This window comes from Anguilla rostrata, chromosome 9 (assembly GCF_018555375.3).
Source record: "Anguilla rostrata isolate EN2019 chromosome 9, ASM1855537v3, whole genome shotgun sequence".
NCBI lineage: Eukaryota > Metazoa > Chordata > Actinopteri > Anguilliformes > Anguillidae > Anguilla > Anguilla rostrata.
The window spans coordinates 36,920,241-36,934,978 of record NC_057941.1 but is presented as its reverse complement, the minus strand read 5'-3'; the positions used below and the strand labels follow the sequence as shown (position 1 = coordinate 36,934,978).

The 14,738-nt window shown below is 42.0% G+C and overlaps 1 protein-coding gene across 1 annotated transcript; it reads right to left on the bottom strand.

Annotated features, from left to right (window-relative positions):
- Nucleotides 1-7,035: 7,035 nt before the first annotated feature.
- On the bottom strand, nt 7,036-8,703 carry LOC135262410 (general transcription factor II-I repeat domain-containing protein 2B-like). The gene is made up of 2 exons (XM_064349437.1): nt 7,644-8,703; nt 7,036-7,473 (listed from the first exon to the last, which is right to left on the bottom strand). The coding sequence occupies exon 1, from the start codon at nt 8,679-8,681 to the stop codon at nt 7,662-7,664; it is 1,020 nt and encodes a 339-aa protein (XP_064205507.1). The 5' UTR covers nt 8,682-8,703; the 3' UTR covers nt 7,036-7,473; nt 7,644-7,661.
- Nucleotides 8,704-14,738: the final 6,035 nt, after the last annotated feature.

Here is a 14,738-nt window from a genome sequence, read left to right as displayed (position 1 = left end):
TCCATCAAAATTTAGCAACTGTACAAACTCACCTTTATTTTTCTCATCCTCTTCCTTTTTCCGTTTTCTCCCTTCTGCCCCTGACAACTTTGTTCTTTTCATTGTTGTTTTTTATGATATAACGTTAATTACAGTCACTTAAAAGGTGGGTTTAGCTAGCTATCTCGTCTAATCTGAAGAGGACGGGGATGACGTGACATCAACGATGCGATCATGCGCCTTTGGCACTCCCTCTGAAAAGGGGATTATTGACGATGACTGTGTGCGCTGTGTGTATCGTCGTGTGTGATTAGGAGAGAGGAGGGGGCGACCCGGGCGGGCGGCTGCGGGGTGCAATGATTGAATAGGAATTTTAAAAAAATTTCTCCCTCCCGGTTTGCGCCCTACCAACGGATGGCGCCCTGGGCGACCGCCCATGTCTCCCATGCCTAAAGCCGGCCCTGAAAGTATAGCCTGAGCTGAATTAGGGTTTAACTGAGCTAACCTAGTCCTTCATGTCGAAACATGTCAGCCTAGGTTTCGACCTCTTTGGACGTCTACATTCCATCTATATTTGGGCTTGTGCTTACTGGGCTACCTTTAAAAACACAAGTAAATGGCGTCATTGAAGAACATCTTATTGCAGAACCATTCATGGACATTTAACTAAGTAGGTGTTTTTATTCCCTTATGCAATATTGACATCCAAATTATATCAGAATGTTCAATGCATATGTTTAGCAAAAGTCACAAATGGGGAGTCATGTGTATTTCATCTTTTATGGATTTTCTTAGAAAGTTACAACAGCTGACCACTGTGGCATTTATACTGTTTAACTATTTTTTTACAAGGCTACTGTAGCTAACATTACCTGCAAATGCCACTGTGGTGTGGGGATGGCTGGTTTAAGCAGCCACACCTGCCCTGGGTCAAGCTAATTATACCTGGCCAATTGGATAATTGGTTAAGAATTAGATAATTGGCCAGGCTAATTGGACCCGGGAGCAGGAGTGGCTGCACCTGTGCGTAGTGAGGTAATCAGTGCGCACAGGTTAAATCTGCCATCCCCACTCACACGGGAGCCTCTCTGTCATGACAGTGTTTTACATCTGCTCATTTGGCTGTACCATCTTGCCAACCCTCGAAAATAAAGGTGCACTATTTGAACATCTTCTCCCTGTGTCTCTGTGCTGGAGGGCCCCTAGGAAAGCCACTTCGGTGGCCTGTGGCAGGCTTGTTTGCTACAGCCACATTTCTAAATTAATGTTAACAAGCCTTGTTCTCTATCTACCAACATACAAACAATTAGTATGTCTGTGGTGTCTACAAGACCTCATTAAAAACACTTCCATTTAAAAACATGACAATTTCATAACTAGCAGTAGTCTATGTGAAAAATGTACAATTGTACAACAGTTCTTAATTTGCATTTGAGACACTCAAACATCAGAGAATATGGTCATTAATAGGTGCCGTCTGTTTTATATATCGTACAACAGGCAAACTCATCTCAGTCATGGTATGTTTATTTGTACAATAGTCTATGATCATGTCAAATTTAACTTATATGCCCATTCTATTTTTTCGACTATTGTTTAAACTATTCAATTAAATAATCTGTGGTAATTTCTTTGGTACTACTGTTATTTTCAGATATGCAGAGATTACTGCAAAATATTTCTGTGTATGCTATTGTTCAATGTCAAGTATCTATTTGTCACAACTGTTAGCTATAATTTTGCTGGTCAAATTGTAAGGTCAGAAAATAAGGAAGGGAGCAAAGAGGAGTCCTAGCTGCAACTAAGCGTGTCAAAATTCTGTATAAACACAAAAAGTGGATCTCAGAAGAGAAAACAGAAAACTGACCTGGAGAGAACGACGTGTTGCCTGCTCGGGAACAGAAATTTGAAGAGATTGCTGATAAATTTGTAAATGAAGGCTTGTCGGATGCCTGTCAAATTAGTGAGTATGTAAAGTACTTTTAAGGGGGATTTGTGATTTGTTTCAGGGGTATTTTTTCTCATGGTGCCAGCCTGTTATAGTTTGAATTGGTCCACCACGCCGTTTGTCTCAACAATTGTTTTTTAATTCTTTTTATTTATATAGCAAAGCGCCAGTGCTACATGGTAAACCTTGATCATACTGTAAAAGTTCAGATAAGGATAACTGTAATCCACAAGCGTTTCTTAAAGGGTTCGTCTGCAATCTTAGACTCAGGTCCGTTAACATGACCTGATATTAACCCCTTAGCACATTCCAAATGTGAACAATCCTTGCCCATTTAGGGAGTACCCTATTTAAAGCTTTATAACTCCAGATGTGAGCATCACAGAGACTTGAAAATGAAGCAAGACATTTGTACATTTACAATAGTAACTTGGATTAGTTTATATTCATAATTTTGGAAGAAATAGTTAGGGTATTCATAATTTTGGAAGTGCCACAAATGCAATTTTCTAGGCAAAAAAATAAAAAATGAATTTGCTTTGCTTTTTTAGTTTGCAACGAAATACTGAGAGATTGCAAATATGCAGCAGCTTAAACTATACATGTCCTGGATCAAAAACTCCTTGACCACAAGTGCGTCAAATCAAAGGGTGGATATGCAGAACTGCTAAAGATCTATGAAGCAAAAACTAAGCAGTGTACCCTGTGTCGCCAAACTATCCAAAATGTCTAAATTATGCATTGCTGTAAATCACAACATAATCATGTATTTCACTACAAATCAACTGTTTGACTGAAGAAAATCACTGTTGCATAATTTTCAAGTGGGAATTACAAGCTTTCCATCAGTACAGTGCCTTAAAATATCTGGGGGTCCTGAAACATATCCAAAATCTCTCCAAAAATGAATAAAATGCTTCTTGTATAAAGCATATAAATGAGCCCCTTATGAAGGTTTAAGATGAAACATTGGTATCAAATTAAAAATAACGCAAAAACATTGTCACACAATGTACAGTACCTAAATGTGTAATAATTAACTCTTGTATGTATTTATGTACTCTGTACTCTCGTACTATGTTTTATTGTATGGGGATGGGACGACATGAAAACAATTTTCAACCGTCCACCACGTTTTAGCAATGTTCCAACTCTCACGTCATCACTGTTGCATGCATCACAAAAACTATTTAACTATCAACGAATGCTTACATTACAGTGTGAAATATCCTCATTATAAAATACCACTAACCTATTTAAAGACATTCAATTTAAAAAATAATGCATATAACTGAAATATTTTGAGCAGTAATACTTACATAGCGATGATGAAATCGTATCTGTGTTCAGTAGATAGAGACAAAGACAGTAAATCAATGATACAGTTCTCTCCGCTTCTGTTTTAGATGGATAGATAGATAGTTTATTTGTCCTCAATGAGGAAATTCTTTTCCACAGTAGGTGCATACATAACACAAACAGGTAACACATACAGAATGATACAAAATACAGGACTTACAGGAACACTTAATTACAGGGGCTCACACAACAGAGACAAAGGCATGGATTGACACTCTACACACCACAATCTGGAGGAGGTCACTTATTTAAAGCTCGTATGGCTGTGGGAACAAAGCTCCTGCTAAAACGGGCCTTTCTGCACATGGGTAGTCTATACCTATGGCCAGAAGGACGGGGGGTAAAGTGCTGGTAGAGTGGGTGGTCTGGGTCATGTGTGATTGTGAGTGTGTTGCAGATCAGGGATGAGGTGACACAATCGGATAAGTTGGGGGTGGGAATACCAATGAGTTAGAAAACAACATCAGCTAGGTCTATCAGCAAACATATGGCTTAGCTATGCTCATACGTTTTCAATAATAATAGTATTTTCCAAGAAATTCTGAAAAATCGTTGATAACGTTTTGTCAGGTGCAGTGTCTTTTACTGCTACCACGGAGTGAATGCGTAAGTGAATGCAATGATGAGAAAACTTTTGGTTATGCTGAGCGATAAAATGCTATTCCAAAAGTAAAATTAGACATGTTATACATAGTTAGAAAGCTTATACTGTCACCTACTGAATAAATGAATTGTCAATCAAGCCAGACTGTAATAAAAAGGGCGACAACGCCGTAAATACCACGTGTGGTTTTACACACAGCTATTTTGGAAGGTACCCAGGCTTCACAAATGTGCATATATTTCACAACCAGATTGTCCAAGACAATATATGACCACTCAGTCTCGAAAGGGATATCTCTACGCGTAAAACCAATGGTAAGGTTGTATATTTATTCAATATTTAGTCCCAGATATTGACTGTAGAATGACATGGTATATTTTTTTAAAACTTTGTCTTGTTTATTTCATTAGTCAGTGAGAAACGTTTTCATTGCTGTATTGGCATATCTTAGGGCTATTGTCGGGTTTATCTTGTTATGACGGAATATGATTTTTGAGTGGTGAAAGAATATTTTTATGATAGACAATATTGTCCATTATGTCATGGGTGGGGGGTGTAGTTGCAGATGTGACTGCAGGGAGGGGGTGCTTGTTAAATGAGCGACCAGAGTGACAATGGTGGCGCTGCGAAACTCTGTATTCGGCATAGTTGTCATATATCGTCTACTAATGAAACCAAAACAAAGCGTTTCTGTTTTTAACTCATACTTTGGTTGCAGGAGCAATGAATGTCTGAGTTCAACAATCTAGGCATGCCAGCATTAACCTCTTGACCACAAGCACATAATTGAGCATGGGCATAAATTTAAATGGAAAACACTGAGTGAATACTCTTTAGTATAAAAAAAAATCACTCAGCAATGCAGGACTGAAAACTGAATAGGCTAAGGCTGGATTCACACCAGATCAGGCAATGCAGCAAAAACGGCAGTCTTCCCATTCATTTGAACACAACCCGAGTCACTCTGCTGTAGCCAATCACATAAGTTGTTTAAATTACCATGTAGCGTTCCGCTGTTTACCGAGCAACTGTCAGATGAATTATTGATGTGATTCATTTCCTAAGATTTGATTTTATGATCATCGTGATTTGACAGTGCCAGGTAATGGGACGAGAAACGAAACAGTAGTTACTAACAAAATATCAATTCCGAACGTCGTGATTAAGCTGTATAAAAAAGAGTCCCTGTTTAGCAGTTCCTGCATGCTAGTTTATTGTACCTAGCACTATGAAGTTCATGGACCAAACGATGATACTCTCCCAGTTGTATCCTCGCTTGGTTTATTTCGTGTACCCAGCTTCGACGTCTGCATCTGGCTTGCAGTCTACGTTGAAAAATAATGATAGCAAGAAGCTTCCTTCGGTTTATGTTTGTGTCCATTTGTTTGAGTTAGCAGACAGGAAATGGAGGGGGAGGTTAAAGTTCACAACATGACATCACACAAATGGGCCATGTAGTGACATGCCCACACCTCCGCACAACCCTGCGGCAAGGTGCCGCATTGCCTGATTTGGTGTGAATTAGGGCTGTCAAAAATATTCAAAGTTCGAAAACTATTCGAAAATCTTTTTTTTTTTTTTAAGTTCGAACCTACATTTGAGCATTCGAATATTAGTTTGGATCCCGCGTTTTGTAATTAACATGAATACACAGGCTTTAATTTCATGCGGAGAATCATGTTCATGCACGCAAAGTTCACTTCCTGTGCTAACGTCACTTCCTCTGTCAACAAAAAACATTCTGCCCTGGATCCACAGCAAGTGGGTCGTCTGGTTTTCATTGCCAATAACCTCCAGTGATACTTTCAGCTCCATGGACACCTAACGTTACTGGTCAGCTAGCCTCGCGAGCCAGTCTCTTTTTTCACTTCGTTCAACAGATCTTGTCAGCTAACAATTTAGGCTAAATAATGTTCCCATGGCAGGCTATGTTTCCTTTCTGTTCTGAAGATTTTGATAAAATTGGATGATGAAAGAAGTTAAACAAACTAAACAGAGTAAGTAATTTATGTTGTTTTAGTACAGGTATTAGCCGTTTGAATAGTTTTTGTGTTAAGAAATAAACAGGGATTTCCTATAAACAATCATTTCCCTATTATTGTGATTAATAAATGCTGAGTTGTGGCAAATTACATCCACGAGAAGGTGCTGTCACGCCTGGCGCCCGCCCTGTGTTTTTTCACCTTTTTTCTTATATTTATTTGAGTAGGTAATCTATTGACGCCATTCGTGGAAGCCAGCGATCACCTTTAATTGCTTCCAGCTGGGAGGCGAGGCCGCGGATTGCTTAACCGTGGTCAGCTGGGATCATGCTTTTTAAAAAGGCTGCGAGTTCTACCAGCGAGAGCTCTTTTTTCATTTTCACCAGCTTGCCTTTTTTTTTTACTCACCAGCGTAGTAGCTTGCCATCTTGTCAATTTGCCAACTCACTGCACTGCACTGCACTGCACTGCACTGCACATGTTGGCAGCTGTGTATAAGTTTGCGCTTCTGTGAAATTGTTTGAACACTTCTAGTGGTAATTTAAGATTTAAAGTCAATGGTTTGTGTGGGCATTTGCAACAGTTGCTAGTGTCTAATGTTTGTTTGGTTGGCTTAAGTGTAACGTGTGAGCTTAATAATAAAGTGTGTCAGGTGTTTTGAATGTCAGTCAACTGTTGGCTGGAATTTAGCTTGGGTTTGGATGCTGGAGATTTCCTTATGACACTCGGTGCAACGTTTAAAAAAACGCAGAGTTGTGTTTTGTGTGCTCTGCTCTATGCTTCTGGGCGAGGGTGAGAAAAATGCCATATGAAAGTGTTGCCCTGTTAGGCTGAAGCGGTTAGCCCGCCATTTAGAGGTTATTTGTGCGAACTAACATTTGTTTATTATTTTAGTTTGTTATTTTCGTGTGGCCACGGAAGAAGTCGATTGTGCTCGGGTTCACCGTCCACTGTGTGGCATATGTGTTGCATCGACGGGCTCAGTGATTAAAATCCTCCCGTAAAGTCGCACGTACAGGCGAAGCTTAGTTAGCTGGGCCGCTCGGTTAAGGCTAGTTTGCCTTGAATGGTGTTTCTCTCCCCCTTGTGCTGGTGGCGTGTGTTGCATTTAGAGCAGGGGTCCCCAAACTTTTTCCAGTGAGGGCCACATAACTTTTCCCTTCTCTGATGGGGGGCCAGGGTCAGTTTCTAACAGAAAAAGTGTGACAATCGCAGGGGTCCCTAAATGTAATCATTTATTGTTTTCCAGAAAACATGCTGACACTCCAGCGCACCACACATATCCAAATATTAATAACCCTTTCTGAGATCAAATAACCCTCTCTGGGTTCTTCACAGAATAAAATAACGCAGAAAATATATAGGCTAATAACACTATTTATGAAATCAATAAAAATCAAATAACCCTCTCTGGGTTCTTCACAGAAAGAAAGTTATGCTGTGCCGTGCACAATCCTAGGTAAAAGTTCAACTTCACTTGTCAGAGCAGAATCTCAAATGTCTCTCAAAGTTCTTGTGTTCTTTCCTTATAATCCAGTTTTGTAGGTTCCATAGGCTAGCCCAGTAGACACCACTGTAGGCTCTCTCTCATCAACTTCCCTCTGAAAACCAGGCAAGCAGGCTAAGAAACCAAACTAAGTGATACAGCACCTACACAATACATTTCAATACCAGTATGGTTGTGGAGATGGATTTTATCCCAATAGATTTTATTATGATTATATTTGTTCATACTCAGAATGACTAATTTAAGTCAGAAAAGTGAGCTTACCTATGTACTGTATGTTCATCAGTGTGAATTGTGGGCCTGCATCTGGCTGGTGAGAAGTTGAATGTCCGGTTCCATTCTAGTCACAGCCAGTCTCAAACACTGATGCAAATGTTCATCTGTCAATCTTGATCTCGTTGGAGTTTTCAGGAGTTTCATGCGTGAAAAGGTTTGCTCGCAGATATACGTGCTGCCAAAAAGTGTGGACATCTTCATTGCGTGTTTTTTTATGTTAGGGTAGGTGTCATTTGGGAGGGCGGCATAGAAGTCAATGAGACTGTTGGGCTTGAATGCGTCTTTCAGAACATCACAGTTCTGTAACTCGGCCAGCTCAAACTGATAAGAAGGCTGGGCTTCATCGATGTCGGCAACAAAAGGGTTCTGAAAAAGACGGATTTCTTTTGCATGAACATGTAGTTCACGGAATCGTACACCGAACTCCGTCTTCAGCATTTCCAGTGCTTCCACACACTTTTCACCTGGGAACGCGACAGCTGGCTTCTCTGCAGAAAAGCTTTGGGTAGCAGGGAGATGGGTGAAGTTGTGCTTTTTCACTTGTTCCAAAACCAGCGCTAGTTTCACCTCAAATGCTTTTATGTGGGAATACATGTCGCAAATGAGTTTCCCCTTCCCTTGTAGCTGCAAGTTAAGGCCGTTCAGCATTTCTGTCACGTCTGTTAAAAATGCGAGGTGCCATTTCCATGCTGGGTCGATCAGCTCTGGGACCGTTTTGCCTTTTGACTGAAGAAATGCGTTAATTTCAGGTAGCAGCTCGTAAAAACGCCTCAAAACTTTGCCGCGGCTCAACCATCGGATCTCTGTGTAGTACAGCACATCTCCGTACGCAGACTCCAGTTCAGACAGGAATTGTTGGAACTGCCTGTGTTTAAGTCCATTTGCTCTGATGAAGTTTATGCACGATACCACAACCTTCATGACAGAATCCCACTTCAACACTTTGCAGCACAGCGCTTGCTGGTGAATTAGGCAGTGTACTTGTAGCGGGGCGGTGAGACCCCGTTCTTCCATCTCCCGGTTCATGCGTCCTATTAAACCCCGAGACGCGCCCACCATACTAGGGGCCCGTCAGTCGTGATGCTGGCAAGCTTTGCCCAGTCCAACTGTTGCATGGTTTGACATACTTTGTCGAAAATATCCTCCCCAGTCGTAGTGCCTTTCAGGCTTTGTAGGGCTGCCAGCTCCTTGCACATCTCAAAGTTTGCGGTAACTCCACGAATAAAAATAAGAAGCTCCGCGGTGTCCTGCACGTCCGTGCTCTCATCCAGTGCTAATGAAAAAAAGTCAAAATCTTTAGTCTTCTGCTGCAGCTGGGCATTACACATTACCCCCAATTTCTTCAACGCGTCTGGTAATTGTACTTGCCGACAGACTCACGGCATTAAAGACATCTTTCTTCTCGGGACAGACCTCCTCCACGACAACATTCAAACATTTCTTGACAAACTCTCCTTCAGTGAAAGGTTTACCGCAGCTTGCTATCAGCTGAGCAACACGGAAGCTGGCCCGAGCTGATGCTTGGTTCAGCTGAGTTTGCCATACAAATGTAGTCTGCTGAGCTAACAGTCCAGTTTTTAGCTTTGAGATTTTTTCTGCTCGCATTTGGCCTTGCAAGCTAGCATACTTGTCTTTGTGACGGGATTCATAATGTCGGCGCAGGTTGTATTCTTTGAATACCGCCACCGTCTCTTGACAGACGAGACAAACAGCCTTTTCTTTGAATTGAACAAAAAAATAATCGTGTGTCCACTGCGGGTTAAATACCCTGCATTCTGAATCAATTTTTCTCTTACCCAACCTTTTTGCCATTATTCCGTTCTGGGGGGGGGGTCACGTTCACGTTCTATGACTGGGGTATGGGTGGCCATAAGGGTAAAAACGTGCTGGGGCAAAGTGAGGTCGTAGTAGCATTTTTTTTCCGCCTCTGGTATTGTTCAGGGGGCCGGGTCAAATGTGGAGGCGGGCCGTGTGCGGCCCGCGGGCCGTAGTTTGGGGACCCCTGATTTAGAGTGTTAATTTTTTCAAAGCGGTGAAAACTGTTAAAATTTCATAATGGCGCAGGAAATTACAAAAGTCGAGAGTGAAGGTTAAAAATTTTATTCAAGAATCTTCAGATAGTGTTTTTGACCTTTAGTAAAGCAGAGTTAAAACAACTGGTAGTTTTGTGGGGTGGTACTCCCACATCTACACAAAAGAAAGAGGAGTTGCGTGATCTGGCACGTCAACTAGCCTCAGAACAGGGTATAGTGTTTTGGATAAAACCCGTACCAGATCCGGTATCTGGATCTGAGTCCTCGTCTGGGTCTGAGTCAGAACCGGAACGGTCATTTCAGGAACAGACTTCATTGAAAAAAATGAAATATGATTCTGAAATGAGAACTAGAATTAAAAATGAGAGAGAAAGAAAAAGAGAGAAATGGCAATGAAACGAGAAAAAGAAATTGAACTGGAGAAATTTAGGCTTGAAGAAGTCCGCATACAAGCTAATCTGACTTTAGAGCGTGACCGATTACAAGAGCAAAGCTCTCGGAGACATTCTTTGAATCCGACCGCGGGTAATCACGCTGACATTGCCCGTAATTTAAGACTCCTTCCTTCCTAAATTTTCAGAGAAAGATCCGTACACCTTTTTTTTTTGTTTTATTTGAGCGACTTGCTAAAACTTGCAAATGGCCTGAAAATGATCAAATAGTTATGCTGCAGTCTGTCTTGGTCGGTAACGCTCAAGAGGCGTATTCTGCTCTTAGTGAGGAACAAACGTTGTCATATGACGCCGTTAAGGAAGCCATTCTGAAAAGTTATGAGATGGTGCCTGAGGCATACCGTTTAAAGTTTCGGAAATGGAGGCATGGAGAGGGTAAAACCCATGTAGAGTTTACCCGTGAAATGTTACTCCATTGCACACGGTGGTATAATGCAACTGGAGCCGATACTTATGAGAAACTGCGTGATTTAATAACCTTGGAACAGTTTAAAAATTCTGTTTCAGAGGATGTTGCCACCTACGTAACTGTGCGTAAAGCCTGTACCACAACTGAACCGGCAGTATTAGCCGATGAATTCGTTCTTAATAGGGAAGGTAGTTTTGCAAATCGAGGCTTCCATGGTGGTTCCCGCCAGGGTGGTTCCTCTCGGGGGGATTTCCAAGGGGGTTCTGGTTCTGGTTCGCAGGGTCTGGTTTTAGAAAGTCTACCTCCAAGAGAGGCAGTTCATCCCAGGCGAAAGTAGCAGCTGGCACTGATGGGAAATTGATCCTCACTCGCTCCTGTCATGGGTGTCACGAAAAAGGACATTGGATAAACGAATGTCCTAGTAAAAACCGTAAAGACCCTAAATATGTAGGTCTTATTTCTCAGCTAATTTCTCCTCCTCGCTCAATTGATCAAAAAGACAAGTCATTGATTCGAGGCGAAGCCTCTGATTGAAACTCCTTTCATTTCCAGTGGAGTAGTTTCATTGAAAAATGATAAGAAGCCAGTGAATATTTTGCGAGATACGGGATCTTCCCAAAGTTTAATATTGGCTAAAGTTTTACCTTTCTCTGTGGACTCGTATACTGGCCGCAGTGTCATTATTCAGACTGTGGTAGGATAAACAACTGTTCCATTACATATGCTTACTTTGTCTTCAGAACTGGTGAACGGAGAGGTCGTGATGGGAGTTTGTCCTGAGATTCCAGTACCAGGTGTGTCTGTTGTGCTCGGGAATGACCTAGCTGGTCATGCGGTAGGTGGTGCACTCTTCCCTGTGGTAACAGACAATTCGCACAAGTATGAAGACGAAGTGGGTAAGCAATTCCCTAAAGTTTTTACTTCATGTGCCATTACACGTTCTATGACTCGCAAATGTGCGGTGGATAATAAAAATGATACTTTGTTGTATGGTCTCGGGGACACTATCTTTGGTGATTTGGAATCCCAAGAGCTTACAGCAGTAAGGTCTATGCCAGACATTGCTATGCCTACCCCCGCTGTTGAATTAAATGAACAGCAAGAAAGTTCTTCTATCAGTGAAACCGAACCTGTTGCAGTTGAAAGGTTTGACTCTGAAGTTCCTGCTGTTGACATATGTACTGACTTTAACGGCGATGATAAAATAAAAGTCGAAACTGATTCTGTTAAAGATGTGTCTGGTGCGGTTGTCAAGGAAGGCGTGTTTTCCAGTGGGGGCGCACAAGGTGACGCCTTTCCTGTCTCACTTTTTGGGGTCTCTCGCAAGACACTAATTAAAGAACAAGCGAACGATCCTACTTTAAAAGATCTGTTTGATAAAGTGGTTTCAGAAGATAAATTAGAGGACATGCAGTCTGGCTGTTTTTTAGATAAAGGATTATTGTGCTGTAAATGGGGTTTGAGGACAGACACATTTGTTGGCGTTGTTCCCTCTATGTTCAGAGAGGCTGTGTTACATCTTTCCCATGGCGAAACAGCAGGCCATACTGGCGTTAGAAAAACTTATAACCGGGTGATACGAAGATTCTTTTGGCCAAAACTAAAGAAAAATGTCACTGACTATATTAGAACTTGTCACACCTGTCAGATCACGGGTAAACCGAACCAATGCTTACCAGTGGCCCCTTTGTGTCCCATTCCAGCGGTGTCTAAGCCTTTCCAATATCTTTTGGCCGATTGTGTTGGTCCGCTGCCTCGTTCCCGTGCAGGACATAGTTATCTGCTGACAATAATGTGTCAGAGTACTCGCTATCCTGAAGCTTATCCACTTCGCTCCATCACCACTAAATCCATTAAAAGGGCATTAACCACTTTTATGTCAACTTTTGGTATCCCTTCGATTATACAAACCGATCAAGGGTCGAACTATGTCCAAACAGTTCCATAAAGCGTTGAAACAACTAAAAGTGCAACATCACATTTCCACTGCTTATCACCCAGAGTCAGGGAGCTTTAGAGCGATTTCACTCAACCTTGAAATCTCTCTTGCACTCTTACTGTACCGAATTGGGAGCAGATTGAGAAGAAGGTCTTCCTTGGTTTCTGTTAGCCATAAGAGAAGTTGCGCAAGAAAGTCTAGGGTTCAGCCCTAACGAACTGGTTTTCGGACATGAGGTTTGGGATCCTACAGCTGTGTTAGCCGATGAATGGAAAACAGCGAAACCTCCTGAAAATATTTTAAATTATTACAGTGGCTTCCGATACCGACTGTATCACGCCTGTGCTGCGGCCCAAAAGGCGCTAAGAGAGGCACAAACAAAAATTAAACGTTTGTTTAATCGCAAGGCCAAGCTTCGCAGTTTAAACCCTGGGGATTACATACTGGTGTTATTACCTATGCCTAATAATCCTTTTCACGCCAAATTTGTGGGTCCTTATAAAGTAGAAAAATGTGTTTCTGATTTGAATTATTTAATTTCTACGCCTGACCGTAAAAAAAAAGTACAATTGTGTCATATTAATCTCCTTCAACCTTACCATTCGGTGGAATTATTTGAGCCTGCACAGTCTTCCAAGCCTGCCCTTCCAGTTCAATCTGTTCTGTTGTCCCCGATTGCAGAGGGCCGTGACTTGGCCAGTCGTGATATGTCCCCGACCAGTGATGAAGGGGAAGGGGAAGACATTTTGGCAGAAGGTGTTTTCGGAGGAAAATAAAAAAATTCTGGGTACCTGCGGTCTTTGGAGGATTATTTTAGATACATGCCAAATGAACACCGTGCTGACCTGATCCACCTGGTTCAAAAATACCTTTGTTTATTTCCTGATGTCCCTAGTCGTACGAAGGTTTTAACTTATGATATTGATGTGGGCTCCGCAAGTCCCATAAAACAGCGTTTTTATAGAGTCCCATTACCCAAGCAACAGTACTTGGACACGGAGATCGATTGTACGATTAAAAACGGTATTGCTAAACCTTTGTTTTCTGAGTGGTCTTCTCCCTGTATTTTGGTAGGAAACCTGACGGGACATATCGTTTTTGTAACGACTTCCGTAAAGTGAACGCTGTCACTAAAACCGATAGTTTTACTTTATCAAGAATGGAAGATTGTATAGATCAGGTCGGGTCAGCTACATTTGTCTCTAAAATAGATCTGCTCAAGGGATTTTGGTAAGTGCCTCTTACACCGCATGCTCAGGAGATCTCTTCATTTATTACCCATAATGGGTTATTTTCCTATTCGGTAATGCCATTTGGTTTAAAAAATGCGCCTAGCACATTCCAACGGCTAATGAATCGGGTGTTGCAGGGCTTGGAAGGCTGTGCGGCCTGTATGGATGATGCGGTGGTATGTTCCGACACCTGGCCACAACACATGACAAGGTTGGAGGCCTTGTTTGACTGCCTGGCACAGGCCTTGTTAACCATCAACTTAGCAAAGTGCGAATTTGGTAAAGGGACGGCGACTTACCTGGGTAAGGTCGTGGGGCAAGGAAGTTTGGCCGGTATCAAGTAAGGTTGCTGCAATAGCCAACTTCCCTGTACCGTCTTCAAAAAAAGAGCTAATGCGTTTCCTGGGGATGATCAGGTACTTGTGAGAATTGTTCTACAGTGGTAGCTCCGCTCACAAACTTATTGCGTGGCAAAGTTTCCTTCCACTGGACGGACCAATGTGAAATGGCTTTTAAATCGGCAAAAGCCTTGCTTTCCAGTGCGCCAGTACTTGGTGCTCCTCGTTTCGATCGTCCATTTGTGTTACAAGTGGATGCTAGTGGGGTAGGCGCTGGCGCTGCTTTGCTACACGCGTAGGCGTAGAGCATCCGGTTGGTTATTTCTCACAAAATTTCAGCCCTTGTCAAACCCGGTACTCGGTCATAGAACAGAAAACCTTAGCTCTCATTTTAGCACTCTGCCACTTTGAAGTATATGTCGGCTTGGTGCCAGGAACGTTAGTGGTGTATACAGACCACAATCTCCTTACATATTTACGTTCTATGATTAATCACAATCGCCGTTTAATGCGATGTTCCTTATTTTTTCAACCCTTTGACCTAGAAGTTAAACGTATTAAAGGAAAAGAAAACCTAATTGCAGATGCTCTTAGCCGTGCACCTGTATAGTAGGCCTGTAGCTTGTTTTGCCTCTCCGCCTGTTTTTTCTCTCTGTGTCTCTGTATGTGTCTTGTTGTCT

What these genes read in the sequence shown, in the direction of transcription:
- LOC135262410 (XM_064349437.1), bottom strand. Translation starts at nt 8,681, where the DNA reads ATGAACCGGGAGATGGAAGAACGGGGTCTCACCGCCCCGCTACAAGTA.